Below are 13,592 nucleotides of genomic sequence, written 5' to 3' on the forward strand. Positions count from 1 at the left end.
GAGGTTAGTGAGGCACTTACAATGGAAGTGAATGAGGCCAATATTTCGAGGGTTTAATGTCAGAAATGTGAAGCATTTCTGCCTTTAAAACTGTTAAAACTAATGTGTTTGAGCTGTAAAGTTTTAGGGTTTGTTGACATTACATTGTCATTGCAAGGAAGTTGTAAAATTGGCTGATAACATTACACTGAAAAGGCTAGTTAGCAATTTTATCACACCAAAATCATGTTAACACGCATATTGTTTATGTCTTGTGGCTATACTTTTGAAATAATTCGTATTTTAACGTGTACAGATTGGCCCCCATTCACTTCCATTGTAAATTAGGGTTAAAGTTAGCGCCATGATGACACAATTCGACCCTTTGCTTCACTTGCGCTTGGGGGGCATTGGAAGGCATTTTTTATTTTTTTTTAACCATCAGAAGCATAAATCTGTGTATGTTATCTATGATTTAGATGCCCTTGTTCAACTCGCTCGGGTGCATTTCCAAGCGTACCTGTAAGGAAGTACAAAACCTGCTGCGTTTAGTATCGCATTCGTTTTCTCTCAGTACATTCAGTGACTGAATGTGCGCTGGATTATTTTCGGCAAACAGTGAACGCGAGCAGCATGCTGGACACTTCTGGGGTTTGAAGTTCTATGAACGCAACTGAAATAGGAGGTTTGAGGAAGATACCGTTTGGAGGATAAAGCGACTACAAACTTATTTAGCAAAGGTGAGTTTCAGATGTCATTTTTCAAATTAGTTTTGCATTGTTCTATGGTTAGCTATTTCTGAACTAAATAATATTTTACTCTTATTTCCTTAAGTAGTGTTTTATTGTCCTGTTTTCTTCTCAAGTTGAGGTTGTGATTGATTCTGATACTAGCCAGTTTTCTTAGACTGCACTTTTGTAAATCATGATACATGTACTTTATACTCTTAAATTAGGATGATGGAGGATAGAGTGTTGGAGAGATCAGAGGCGAAGGATTTTAAAGATCCCCCTCAATTGTTTACCTACTATCAAGGCGACATCAACACAGCTGTGGATGAGCACTTCTTCCGTGCCCTGAACAAGGCCACCATACCAAAACACCTCAGCACTAAAGTCAAGGACAGCAACAGGACTTCTGGTTTTTGAATTCTTATATATGTGTTCAAGTCATTGTTTACCTTGTATTATATCTATCTATCTGTCTGTCTGTCTAATGCATATGCTGTTTGTTAGGCTATACAATATAGCTAAAGATAGATATGAGTTGTACTAATACTATTATGCACTATTTACACATATTCGTTGCATTCAGAAAGTATTCAGACCCCTTCATTTTTTCACATTTTGTTATGTTGCAGACTTATGCTAAAATGCTTTAAATTATTATTATTTTCACATCAGTGTACACTCCATACTCAATAATGACAAAGCAAAATAACTGATTTTTGATAACTTTGTAAATGTATTAAAAAGAAAACACTGAACTATCACGTTGACATAAGTATTCAGACCCTTAACTCTACTTAGTTGAAGCACCTTTGGCACCAATTACAGCCTCAAGTCTTTTGGGTATGATGCAACAAGCTTTGCACACCTGGATTTGGGGATTTTCTGCCATTCTCCTCTGCAGATCCTCTCAAGCTCTGTCAGGTTGGATGGGGACTGTCAGTGGACAGCCATTTTCAGGTCTCTCCAGAGCTGTTAGATTGGGTTCAAGTCTGGGCTCTGGCTGGGCCACTCAAGGTTGTCTTGGCTTTGCATTTAGGATCATTGTCCTGTTGGAAGATGAACCTTCTGCACAGTCTGAGGTCCTGAGCGCTCTGGACCAGGTTTTCATTAAGGATATCTCAGTATTTTGCTGCATTCAGCTTTCCTTCAACCCTGAACAGTCCCCCAGTCCCTGCCACTGAAAAACACCCCCCACAGCATGATGCTACCACCACCATGCTTCACCTTTGGGATGGTATTGTGCAGGTGATGAGCGGTGCCTGGTTTTCTCCAGACATGATGCTAGGAATTGAAGCCAAACAGTTCAGTCTTCATTTCAACAGACCAAAGAATCTTGTTTCTCACAGTCTGAGAGTCCTGTAGATGCTTTTTTATGTGTCTTGCACTGAGGAGAGGCTTCCGTTTGGCCACTCTGCCATAAAGCCCAGATCGGTGGAGTGTTGCAGTGATGGTTGTCCTTCTGCAAGTTTCTCTCATCTCCACACATGATCTCTGGAGATCAGCTAGAGTGACTGTCGGGTTCTTAGTCACTTCTCTTACCAAGGCCCATCTCCCCCGATTGCTCAGTTTGGCCAGGCGGCCAGCTCTAGGAAGAGTCCTGGTTGTTCCAAACCTCCTCCATATAAGAATTATGGAGGCCACTGTGCGCTTGGGAACCTTCAATGCAGCCGAATTTTTTTTGTAGCCTTCCCCAGATCAGTGCCTAAACACAATTGTGTCTCTGAACTCATGCCTTGGTTTTTGCTCTGATATGCATTTTCAACTTTGAGACCTTATATAGACAGGTGTGTGCTTTTCCAAATCATGTTCAATCAATTGAATTTCCACCGGTGGACTCCAATCAAAGTATAGAAACATCTCAAAGATGATCCAGAGAAATGGGATGCACCTGATCTAAATTTCATAGCAAAGGGTCTGAATACTTACACAACCGTTCAAAAGATTAGGATCACTTACTCATTATTTTTTTTAATTTTTTTATTTTTTTCACATTTTAGAATAATAGTAAAGTCATCAAAACTATGGAATAACATAAATGGAACTATGGGAATTATGTTGTGACTAAAAAAATCCAAAATAAATCAAAACTGTGTCATATTTTAGCATCTTCAGAGTAGTCACCCTTTGCCTAGAATTTGCAGAAATGTACTCTTGAGATTTTCTCAATCAACTTCTTGAGGTATCACCCTGGGATGCTTTTTAAACAGTATTGAAGGAGTTCCCATCTATGTTGGGCACTTAGTGGCTGCTTTTCTTAATTATTCGGTCCAAGTCATCATTTGAAAAAAATAATTTTTTTAAATAACATTTTAGTTTTGTAATGAAATAAATTAATATGGTGGCACAATTATATTTTTGTCTACAAAACTAATTTCAAACATTTAAGCATACGCCTGCAGATCAAAAGATTTTTAAGATCATGAGAAACATTTCAGTCAAGTGACCCCAAACCTTTGAACGGTAGTGTATGTCAATATGATATTTCATTATTTTCTTTTTAATACATTTGCAAAGTTATCAAAAATCTGGGTTTTGCTTTGTAATTATGGGGTATAGAGTGTAGATTGATGTGAAAAAAAAAAAAAAAAAACATTTAAAGCATTTTAGCATAAGGCTGCAACATAACAAAGTGTGAAAAAAATTAAGGTGTCTGAATACTTTCTGAATGCACTGTAGGTAGATAGTATATAGTATAGTTATACACTATCGTTACTATCCATAGATAACTGTAACAATATTCTTTCCTCATCACAGATGTCTCCTCATCATCTTCATCATCATGGGCTTATTCGGGTCTAACATGGTCTAAGTCCTCACATTCTTCCAACTCCTCAAAGCTGACCCAACTGACATCCATAGACGATTCTCCTCCATCCCAGGGAGTGATCATGAATCCCCCAGGAATATCTTCAGCATCATCACTCTGGCCCTGTACCTCCACACAAAGCACAGCCTTTGAACTGCCTCTGTCACTCTACCAACAACCTGCCGCTGCTGAGAGCAGAGCCAACTCTTACATGAATATGTTACAAATGGAGCGGCCAACAGGGGGCATCATGATCTCGCCATTTTCAAAATCAGATGCCAGGCCCAAGTGGAATGCTGGGGCAGCCTTTAAAGACACATCTGGAAGCAGGATCGGCCTAGATTCAGGTACTTCTAGCAATGTCATTTTTCCTAAATAAATTGCAATCTGCTTGTCTGAGTGGCCCGACTGAGCCGGACATAAATAGCATTGGCTCAACCAATGATGTGAATTTCGGGCAGGACTACTTGTTGTAGAAACAATGGCAAACATTTATTTTTCCGCAAGTGGCAAAGAAATTACTAGAGGTCGACCTATAGTGGATAGTGGATAACTAAGATGGTGGAAAAGGCTTATAACCCATTAATTAGCTGATGATTTTTAAAAATCAATTTGCAAAATGTTGAAAATCTTTTCTTAGTTTTTTTTTTTTACTATGACAGGTACAGATATAGCTACAAAATGGATAAAATCCCAGATGCAGTTTATTGTTCAACCAAAACCCCAATAATAACTATAAAATTATCAGATTTGGTGGATAACGCAGGACTTGTAACTATGAACAGGCCTTAAACACACTGGGGACTCTTATTTTGAAATGACGGAGACTTATAGCAAAGACATGTAGCCCAAGACAGACCACTTGTATTAAAATAAATGTGAGAAATTAGAATGCCCAATATGGCAGATGTAGAAAGGAAGTCCCGCCTTGCAGGTAAAAGAGCCAATCATCTTTTAGATACAGACATCGCCTGTCAGTAAACTCGAGAACGCGCATGCGAATTAGACGGACCAGCCTGAAAAATAGCGTTTTTTAGCTTAATCTGAGCTAAAGAAGTGCAATTTATAATACCATTGTTAACAGATTTTACTGCCGATTGAAAATATTAATAATGTTCCTTGATCGTAATCTTGACCAACCGTTTTGGAGATTTCGGTCTTTCCCCTTTCAAGTAGATAGGAGTTGCACTTTTATGCCTCTTGTTTACATAGAAAATAGCTGCCCAGGATGGCTACCAAGTGGAATTAATTGCCCTTAAAGTGACTTTGCTTATAGTTACATAGGTTATTAGATTTTACTAATTCGGAAGGAAATTGGTACTTTAATTCCCCAAAGTGGAATTCAGCTGATCAAAGAATAGTCAGGACATTACTGATGTGAAAAGCAGCACCATCACTATTTGAAAAAAGTCATTTTTGATCAAATCTAGACAGGCCCCATTTCCAGCAGCCATCACTCCAACACCTTATCCTTGAGTAATCATGCTAAATTGAAAATCACTTGCCATTATATCAAACATAGTTGAAAGCTATTTGGTTTGTTAAATGAAGCTTAACATTGTCTTTGTGATTGTTTTTGAGTTGCCACAGTATGCAATAGACTGGCATGTCTTAAGGTCAATATTAGGTCAAAAATGGCAAAAAAGAAACAGCTTTCTCTAGAAACTCATCAGTCAATCATTGTTTTGAGGAATGAAGTCTATGCAATGTTTGAAATTAGGGGTGTAATGGTACATGTATTCGTCCCGAACCGTCACGGTACTGACGTCACGGTTCGGTGCATGCAGTCAGACGAAGAATACATCTGTCACAGGCAATCCACACTCCAATCCAGAAGGGGGGCACGCAGTAATGCAACGCTGTTTGCTAACCGCCACAACAGGAAAAAGAGCAGAAGAAGTAGAGACCATCTATGCACCAACCCAAAACAAGAATGGCTTCTCCTAATGCACAAGTTTTATTTTTCATTATTCATTATTCTATTTATTTTGTACTTTTATAACTCAAGAGATGCTTTCCAGTTTTGTAGCTGATTGTGACCAAATACCTTTTGTTTTTTTATCAACCCAACAAAAAAATATGACCTATTCAAGAGTGCATTCTGTTTACTGCTTAGTGCTTGATACACTAAAGGAGGCTGTACTGTACCAACTACCTCAGGGGGGACTAAATGCCGCTAGGTGGAACAAACTGTAATTTGCACTACTGTCTGTTCAAAATAAATGAAAAGAAACCTAGCATTTGGGATTTGTTGCTTTTTCCTGTTGTACCGAACTCGTATCGAACCGTGACACCAAAACCGAAGTACGTACCGAACCGTGACTTCTGTGTACCGTTACACCCCTACTTGAAATTGCCAAAAAACTGAAGATTTCATACAAAGTTGTACACTACAGTCTTTAAAGACAAAGGACAACTGGCTCTAACAAGGACAGAAAGAGATGTGGAAGGCCAGATGTACAACTAAACAAGAGGATAAGTACATCAGAGTCGCTAGTTTGAGAAATAGATGCCTCACATGTCCTCAGCTGACAGCTTCATTGAATTCTACCCGCTCAACACCAGTTTCATGTACAACAGTTAAGAGAAGACTCAGGGGTGCAGGCCTTATGGGAAGAATTGCAGAGAAAAAGTCACTTTTGAAACAGAAAAACAAAAAGAAAAGGTTAGAGTGGGCAAAGAAACACAGACATTGGACAACAGATAATTGGAAAATAGTGTTATGGATCTTAACCCCATTGAGCTTTTGTGGGATCAGCTAGACTGTAAGGTGCGTGAGAAGTGCCCGACAAGACAACCACATCTATGGCAAGTGCTACAGGAAGCGTGGGGTGAAATGTCACCTGAGTATCTGGTCAAACTGACAGCTAGAATGCCAAGGATCTGCAAAGCTGTCATTGCTGCACGTGGAGGATTTTTTGATGAGAACTTTTTTGAAGTTCTGAAATTTTTTTTCAAATTGTAATCATTTTTCACGTTATTAATGTCCTGACTATACATTAGTTGAATGCCACTTTGATGAATAAAAGTACCAATTTCTTTCCATAAGAGCAAAATCTGTACATTATTCCATACTTTTGCAATATATATATTGTTGGTGAAACAATGCACGTGTCCTTATTGTCGCATTTTTCTTAGCCTTTGCTTCAGTTTAGAACACTTAATTATTATCGACGTGATTGTTTTTATTTCACCTCTATAGGCCGCTGTTATACTGTAGAACCAAGCCATTCTGACTATAGAATCCTCCAATGCCTGCCACAGAGGAACACAGAAAAAAAAAACTGATAACCGATAGTTCCAAAAAGCAATCGGCACCGATTAATCAGTAAAACCGATATATCGGTCTGCCTCTAGAAATTACACACTTCACTTTCAATTGTCCTTTGTAATTTTTGTTTAATAAAATCTGCAAATTGTTTGTTCACAAATGCATTTAATGCAAGTGGACAGGCAATAAATGAGTGATGGTTAAAAACATATGTGCTATATCTGCTCTCTAGAGTGAATTTTGAATTGCAATGTATATAGAGTGAATCTACAAAAGCAGTGCTTTTCTCATGTTTAGGTGGCAATAGATTTGTTTAATATGATTATCTTGTGTTTTACAGGTGTGCCAGTTGCAGAAATTAGTAAGGATTTGTACTGGTATTGAAGAAGTGATTTCTGACTTTACAATGAGAATTTGTTTTTTGTTTTGTTTTTTTGCACCAGACTGCCTCATACTGTGTTTACATTATGTAAGCCTAAGAATGCTACATTGGCAGAATGACTCAAACCCATTACATTCATGGTGTTAGAAATTCCTGAGTGATGAATGGCAGTCAGTTGCTTCTTTTAGCCACCACGAGTGTGTGAACAAGCTAACTTTACACTTAATATGACGTGAGAAAACCTGATTTGAAATTCCTCACTTCTCTTAGCTGTGTGATGGGTTAATGGGAAAGTAAAGCCTATTTATATGAGTAGATAAAGCTTATTTGCAATCCCAAAGACAATGCCTTTGCTTTTGATGACAGTTGTACCAAACATTCTTTTTGTATAATATTATGTATTTTGAAAGTCAATCAATATTATTGTTGTAGATCGTAATTGTCTCTATGGAAGAGATGTTTTTAATGTTTCAGTGGTGTTAGTTTCTGTCATAAGGCAAAAATGACAGTAGAAGTTATTTGACAAAAATTCATTCTTCACTATTTTTATAAGAACATTTTTCTTTGAGGAGTTCCTCATAACTAAGTATACCTTGGGGGATAGAAAAAAAATCTTCAAAACTATTTTTGCATGAGTGGTTACTCTTCAGGGCATTATGCACAGAAGGCCATAGTTCAAGTTGCAGAAAGTGACCTGACATGAGGAAACCAAAACGAAGTTTCTCTGAAACTGTGCACAAATGCGATTGAACTTGATCTTCACAAACCTGTTTGCTCATAAACTGCCATCATTTTTTCCCCCTAGAGCATGTACTCTACGGTTTGCACAGCCATGATGAATTTCCTTATTTTACAAGAATAGTAGTTGTCTACTTTTCTAATTGATTGAATTCATACACTATATGGCTGAGTGCAATGAGTTTATAGTCATTTGGGACAGACCTATTGTCTTTTTTGTATATCTTCTTCCACTTTCACACATTTGCATTATTTTAGAAGTGATGTTAAAATCTTTGAGCACAAAATAACCATTAATCCACAGTTATGAAATTTTCATTGTTAGTTTTTTGTGAAGCACAGAACTACCTATTTTAACTCATTTTAAATACTGTAATTTAGTGGTCATCTCCTTATTAGCCTGTTGTTTATTGTAAAATATCAATATAAAAATTCTTATTCAACATGCTTTTTAAGGGGAAGATGTCCACCTTAAGAACAATGTGCATTTACTTTTACATTTAACTAGTTTAGATATAAGTGTAGAATCCATCATCTTGTATATTATAATGGGAAATAAATAGAAACATTTGCTAACTTAGTTGTCATACCACAAATTTTTATATTATAAAAAGGTGTCATCCTACCCCACTACTGGGGTAAAATGACCCCCTACCTGGGGCAAGAAGTCCCCAAGGATAAACTTCTCCCAGCTGCAATCTGATTTTTACAGAATGTATAAAATACATCTGATATCATTCTTAATAATGTCTTATGTAAAGCACTAAATCAAATATTACACTGCCTAGCCAAAAAAAAAGTCGCCGTTTGGATTTAAATAAGCAGATTAATATGTTTCAGCTGGTAACAATTCTTTTAACCCTAAATGATGCAGTGTGTAGCTTCTCATTTCTTAAACAACCATGTCGGAAAACATATCCCGTGGTCGTGGAAAAGATGTTACTGTGTTTCAGAAGGGGCAAATTATTGGCCTGCATCAAGAAAAGAAAACAACTTAAGGAGATTGCTGAAATCACTGGAATTGGATTAAGAAATGTCCAACTTATTATTAAAACCTGTAAGGATAGTGGTGAACCATCAGCTTCGCAGAAGAAATGTGGTTGGAAAAAATCTTGAATGATCGTGATCGGACATCACTAAAATGCTTGAAGTCACATCGTTAAAAATCGACAGTTGAACTCACGCCGATGTTCAATAGTGAAAGTAAGAGCATTTCCACATGCACAATGTGACAAGAATTTACAAGATTGGGACTAAACAGCTGTGTGGCCACAAGAAAGCCACTTGTTAGTGAGGCTAATCGGAAAAAACAACTTCAATTTGCTAGGGAGCATAAAGATTGGACTGTGGAGCAATGGAAAGATCATGTGGTCTGATGAGTCCAGATTTACCCTATTCCAAAGCGATGTGCGCGTCAGGGTGAGAAGGGAAGCACATGAAGCGATGCACCCGTCATGCATAGTGCCCACGGTACAAGCCTCTGGAGGCAGTGTTATGATCTGGGGTTGATTCAGTTGGTCAGGTCTAGGCTCAGCAACGTTATGCAGCAATAAAATGAAGTCAGCTGACTACCTGAATGTACTGAATGACCAGGTTATCCCATAATGGAGTTTTCTTCCCCGACGGCACGGGCATATTCCAGGACGACAATGCCAAGATTCATCATGCTCAAATTGTGAAAGAGTGGTTCATGGAGCATGAGGATTCATTTTCACACATGAATTGGCCACCACAGAGTCCTGACCTTAACCCCATTGAAAGTCTTTGGGGGACTTTGAGATGTGCTGAAGAAGACTTTACGGAGTGGGTCAACTCTCCCGTCATCGATACAAGATCTCGGCCAAACATTAATGCAACTCTGGATGGAAGTAAATGCTATGATGTTGCATAAGGTTGTCGAAACTATGCCATGACAAATGCACACCGTAATCAAAGCTAAAGACGGTCCAACGAAATATTAGAGTATGCGACTTGTTTTTGGCAAGGCAGTGTATGTTTATTTATTTTCAATAGTTGAATAATTGAATAACTAAATACTGAAAGACAAATCAAATAAAAGAATCCCAAAGAGATTCTAAAACGATAAACTTATTCTATGAAGTATACTGTTCAGGCTTAAGAATATATTTATACACCCATATTTTTAATTGAAGGGATGTCGTAATGGAAATCTTATGTGTGTTATATATATTGAAGCTTCTTACATTCTAATTCTCTTGGGTTTAATCTGTGGGTCATGTCCACAACTCAGTAATTGCAGCAGCTGGCCTGCACCATTTTCCCATCATATGTTTCAGTCTTTCCAATGTTCCTTTCACATCCCCTGAGTGTGTCTGTACTGTAAATGAGAAGATGATTTGAGATTTTCTCAAAGCATTTACCCTGGTGAAATAAAGGCTTAAATTAACTACAAATTTAAACATTAAATTAGGGTGAGTCTTGATTTAATCCATTTAAAATTGATTTGATCATGACAAGTGGGCTCTAAATCACACATGGTTGGGGGAAGTGGTTGAAAAATAAGAGGGTTTGATGACATTAGATGAAAATTAATGTTGTTTCAGAGCAAGTTTTCATTTCAATACAAAACCTTTTTCATTTGAAAGATCAAAGTGAAACTTTCATTTGACTGAAGGACTGGGACTGAATAAGTGAAATGGAAGGCTGATCTCTAGATCACTGCAAAAAAGGGTACCAACTACTTGGTGAAACTGTTATTTCAGCATGCTCACTATTTGATTATTGATGCCTTGGTACATTTTAAGTTCTCTCCTATCTGCCTTAATTTTCCTACTCTCTTATAAAGTAAATAAATAGAGCAAAGTGAGAGGATAAAAAGGACACATCCCATCTCAATCTGTCTTTGAACCAGTCCACACTTTTAAAAGGAAAAACTCTGTTTAGACTTATGCACTGCTCATAACATGCAGTTGTAAACGAATGTTTTCCCGACCCTTGCTAAATATCAGGTTTTGTTGATTTGAAAATTTACCACTGTAGCACAAAAAATGTAAATGGATATTTCTGAACATATGTGCGCAAATAAATTTACTTACTGAATTTACAGATTGAAAACAAAAACATTCAGTGTGACGTACAAATGTTTGGGCTTGCAACTCACCTTTTGTCAGAAATCACAGCCTCCAAACATTTCTTGCTTGCAAAAGTAAATTGTACTGTGGGGCAATAATCTAAACAGTTTAAAGGAATATTCCGGGTTCAATACAAGTTAAGCTCAATCAACAGCTTTTGTGGCATAAAATTGATTACCACAGAATTAATTTTGACTTGTCCCTCCTTTTCTTTAAAAAAAATCAAAAATCTGGGCTCTAGTGAGGCACTTACAATAGAAGTGAAGGGGGCCAATCCGTAAACGTTAAAATACTCACCCTTTCAAAAGTATAGCCACAAGACAAAAACAATATGTGTGTTAACATGATTTTACTGTGACAAAATCACTAACTAACCTTTTCTGTGTAAAGTTATACACAATGCTGTCGATTGAGCTTAACTTGGATGGAACCTGGAATATTCCTTAAGAAGTCAGAGACTGTAATAGCAAATAAATAAATAAAACTAGGTGTCCATTAACATTAGTTAACAATGCTAGTTAACATTAAAAATAAATAATAATATTTTTACAGCACTTATTAATCTTATATCACTTAAATTATAAAATTTTTGACATTTTGTGGTAAATCTCAGGCATCAAATAAGCTACACCACCATTTCTTTTGTCATAAAATAGGTACATTTTTCTGTTAAGTATTCCAACCAAATATTTCTACCAAATAAATATTTGAAGATATTCTAAATAAAGTCAAGCAAGTGAAATGTTACAATTGCCCCCGACCGTGGGGTCAGTTTTAACATGGTATAGGGTCAGTTGTGATGTCTATCACATTAAGCCTGTTTGAGAATGATGCAAAAAAAAAGATTTTCATTACCTTTATCAGGCAGTAAAGTAATATTATATTGCTAAATGTTTATTACCAGAAGAATCACTTTTTTCAAATAACATTTTAAGTGCTGTTTGAATTGCAGCATTACACATAGACATCAATGGCTGATTGTCAGGTGCTGTCTGAAAACAGACATGGCCTGTCTTGACCAAGACGTATCTTGAGAATCATTCTGTGCACAATTTTCACGAAAAACACTATACTATATTGTAATTTATTTTGTTTTATATGCTTGGCAAAAAATATAAATAAGAGATTAAACAGCAGCTGATAACAGGAGTGAAATGTTGGCCAACATACATAGACAACATAAAATGAGTTTAAATATTCAATATGATTTTTGTAACACACATACATTGCACTGCAATTAGTGTATTCTTTTTGTGTCCATTGTTTAGAACACCAACACTGGTCAAAGGGAAAAGAGTAGCTCTCATGGTACAGGATGCATTGTTTTTTTTTTTGTTTTTTTTTTTTTTGGTAACACAACTGACTCCACCCTATATGCCATGATGAAATTGGTTATGTTAGCTACATACTTCAACAATGACAGGTCAATCACTCTAACCGATAGACAACTAGTGATCAAAACAAGACTATTTTGGTTTCATTTGCATGAAAATTGACATGTTCTGCAGATTTTAAAATTTACTTTTGTACCCCCAAAAATATGCATTGGGGTGAAGAGGTGGTCTTCAGCATGAAGAAAATTGGTCTTATTGTGGACATGCAGTGTGCTTTAGCTTGTTCCTGATTGTGAGGGCCATGCCATCTGTTGCAGGGCTCCCTGTTCTTCTATTCTATTCTATTTGCAAAAGGAATGTTTGAGAGTATAAAATGTATATTTCCTATTGACACACTTAAGTAGCAGATATAAATAACCATCTTAAGACAAATGTTTTTGTGAAACATCTTAAGTGCCTTAGGTTTTTTGCACAGTAAGTATATTATACTTTTTTTAAATTATTATTAAAAGTTGTATACGTTAATATTAGTTAATGCATTATGAACTAACAATGAACAACTTTATTTTTATAAAACAACATTAACAAAGATTAATAAATGCTATTAAAAATATTGTTCATTGTTAGTTAATGGTCTCTAATACATAATGCATTTAAAGGAATATTTCTGGTTCAAAATAAAATATGCTCAATCGACAGCATTTGTAGCATAAAGTTGATTACCATAAAAATTAATTTCGACTCATCCCTCCTTTTCTTTAAAAAAAACAAAAATATGGGTTCCAGTGAGGCACTTACAATGGAAGTGAATGGGGCCAATTTTATGAGGGTTTAAAGGCAGAAATGTGAAGCTTATAATTTAATAAAAGTACTGACATTCATTCTTTTGTTAAAACGTGTGTATCATTGGAGCTGTAAAGTTGTTTAAATCGTAGTTTTTAAGGTCGCTTTAAGGTTTTAGGGTTTACTGCATTATGTTGTCATGGCAACAAAGTTTTAAAATTGGATATAACTTGAGAAGGTTAGTAAGTGATTTTATCACTTTAAAATCATGTTAACACACATATTGTTTATGTCTTGTGGCTATACTTTTGAAACAGTAAGTACAGATGTTTACAGATTGCCCCATTCACTTCCATTGTAAGTGACTCACTGGAACACAGATTTTTGCATTTTTAAAGAAAAGAAGGGGCAAGTCGAAATTATTTTTTGTGGTACTCAATAGGCTATTATTCCACAAATGCTGTCGACTGAGCATA

At 36.4% G+C, this 13,592-nt stretch overlaps 1 protein-coding gene across 1 annotated transcript; it reads left to right on the forward strand.

Annotated features, from left to right (window-relative positions):
* Positions 1-538: 538 nt before the first annotated feature.
* On the forward strand, positions 539-10,334 carry LOC127433741 (transcription cofactor vestigial-like protein 1). The gene is made up of 4 exons (XM_051685913.1): positions 539-719; positions 935-1,119; positions 3,465-3,863; positions 7,128-10,334. The coding sequence occupies exons 2-4, from the start codon at positions 936-938 to the stop codon at positions 7,169-7,171; spliced, it is 627 nt and encodes a 208-aa protein (XP_051541873.1). The 5' UTR covers positions 539-719; position 935; the 3' UTR covers positions 7,172-10,334.
* The last annotated feature ends 3,258 nt before the right edge of the window (positions 10,335-13,592 follow it).

This window comes from Myxocyprinus asiaticus, chromosome 43 (genome assembly GCF_019703515.2).
Source record: "Myxocyprinus asiaticus isolate MX2 ecotype Aquarium Trade chromosome 43, UBuf_Myxa_2, whole genome shotgun sequence".
Classification (NCBI taxonomy): Eukaryota; Metazoa; Chordata; class Actinopteri; order Cypriniformes; family Catostomidae; genus Myxocyprinus; species Myxocyprinus asiaticus.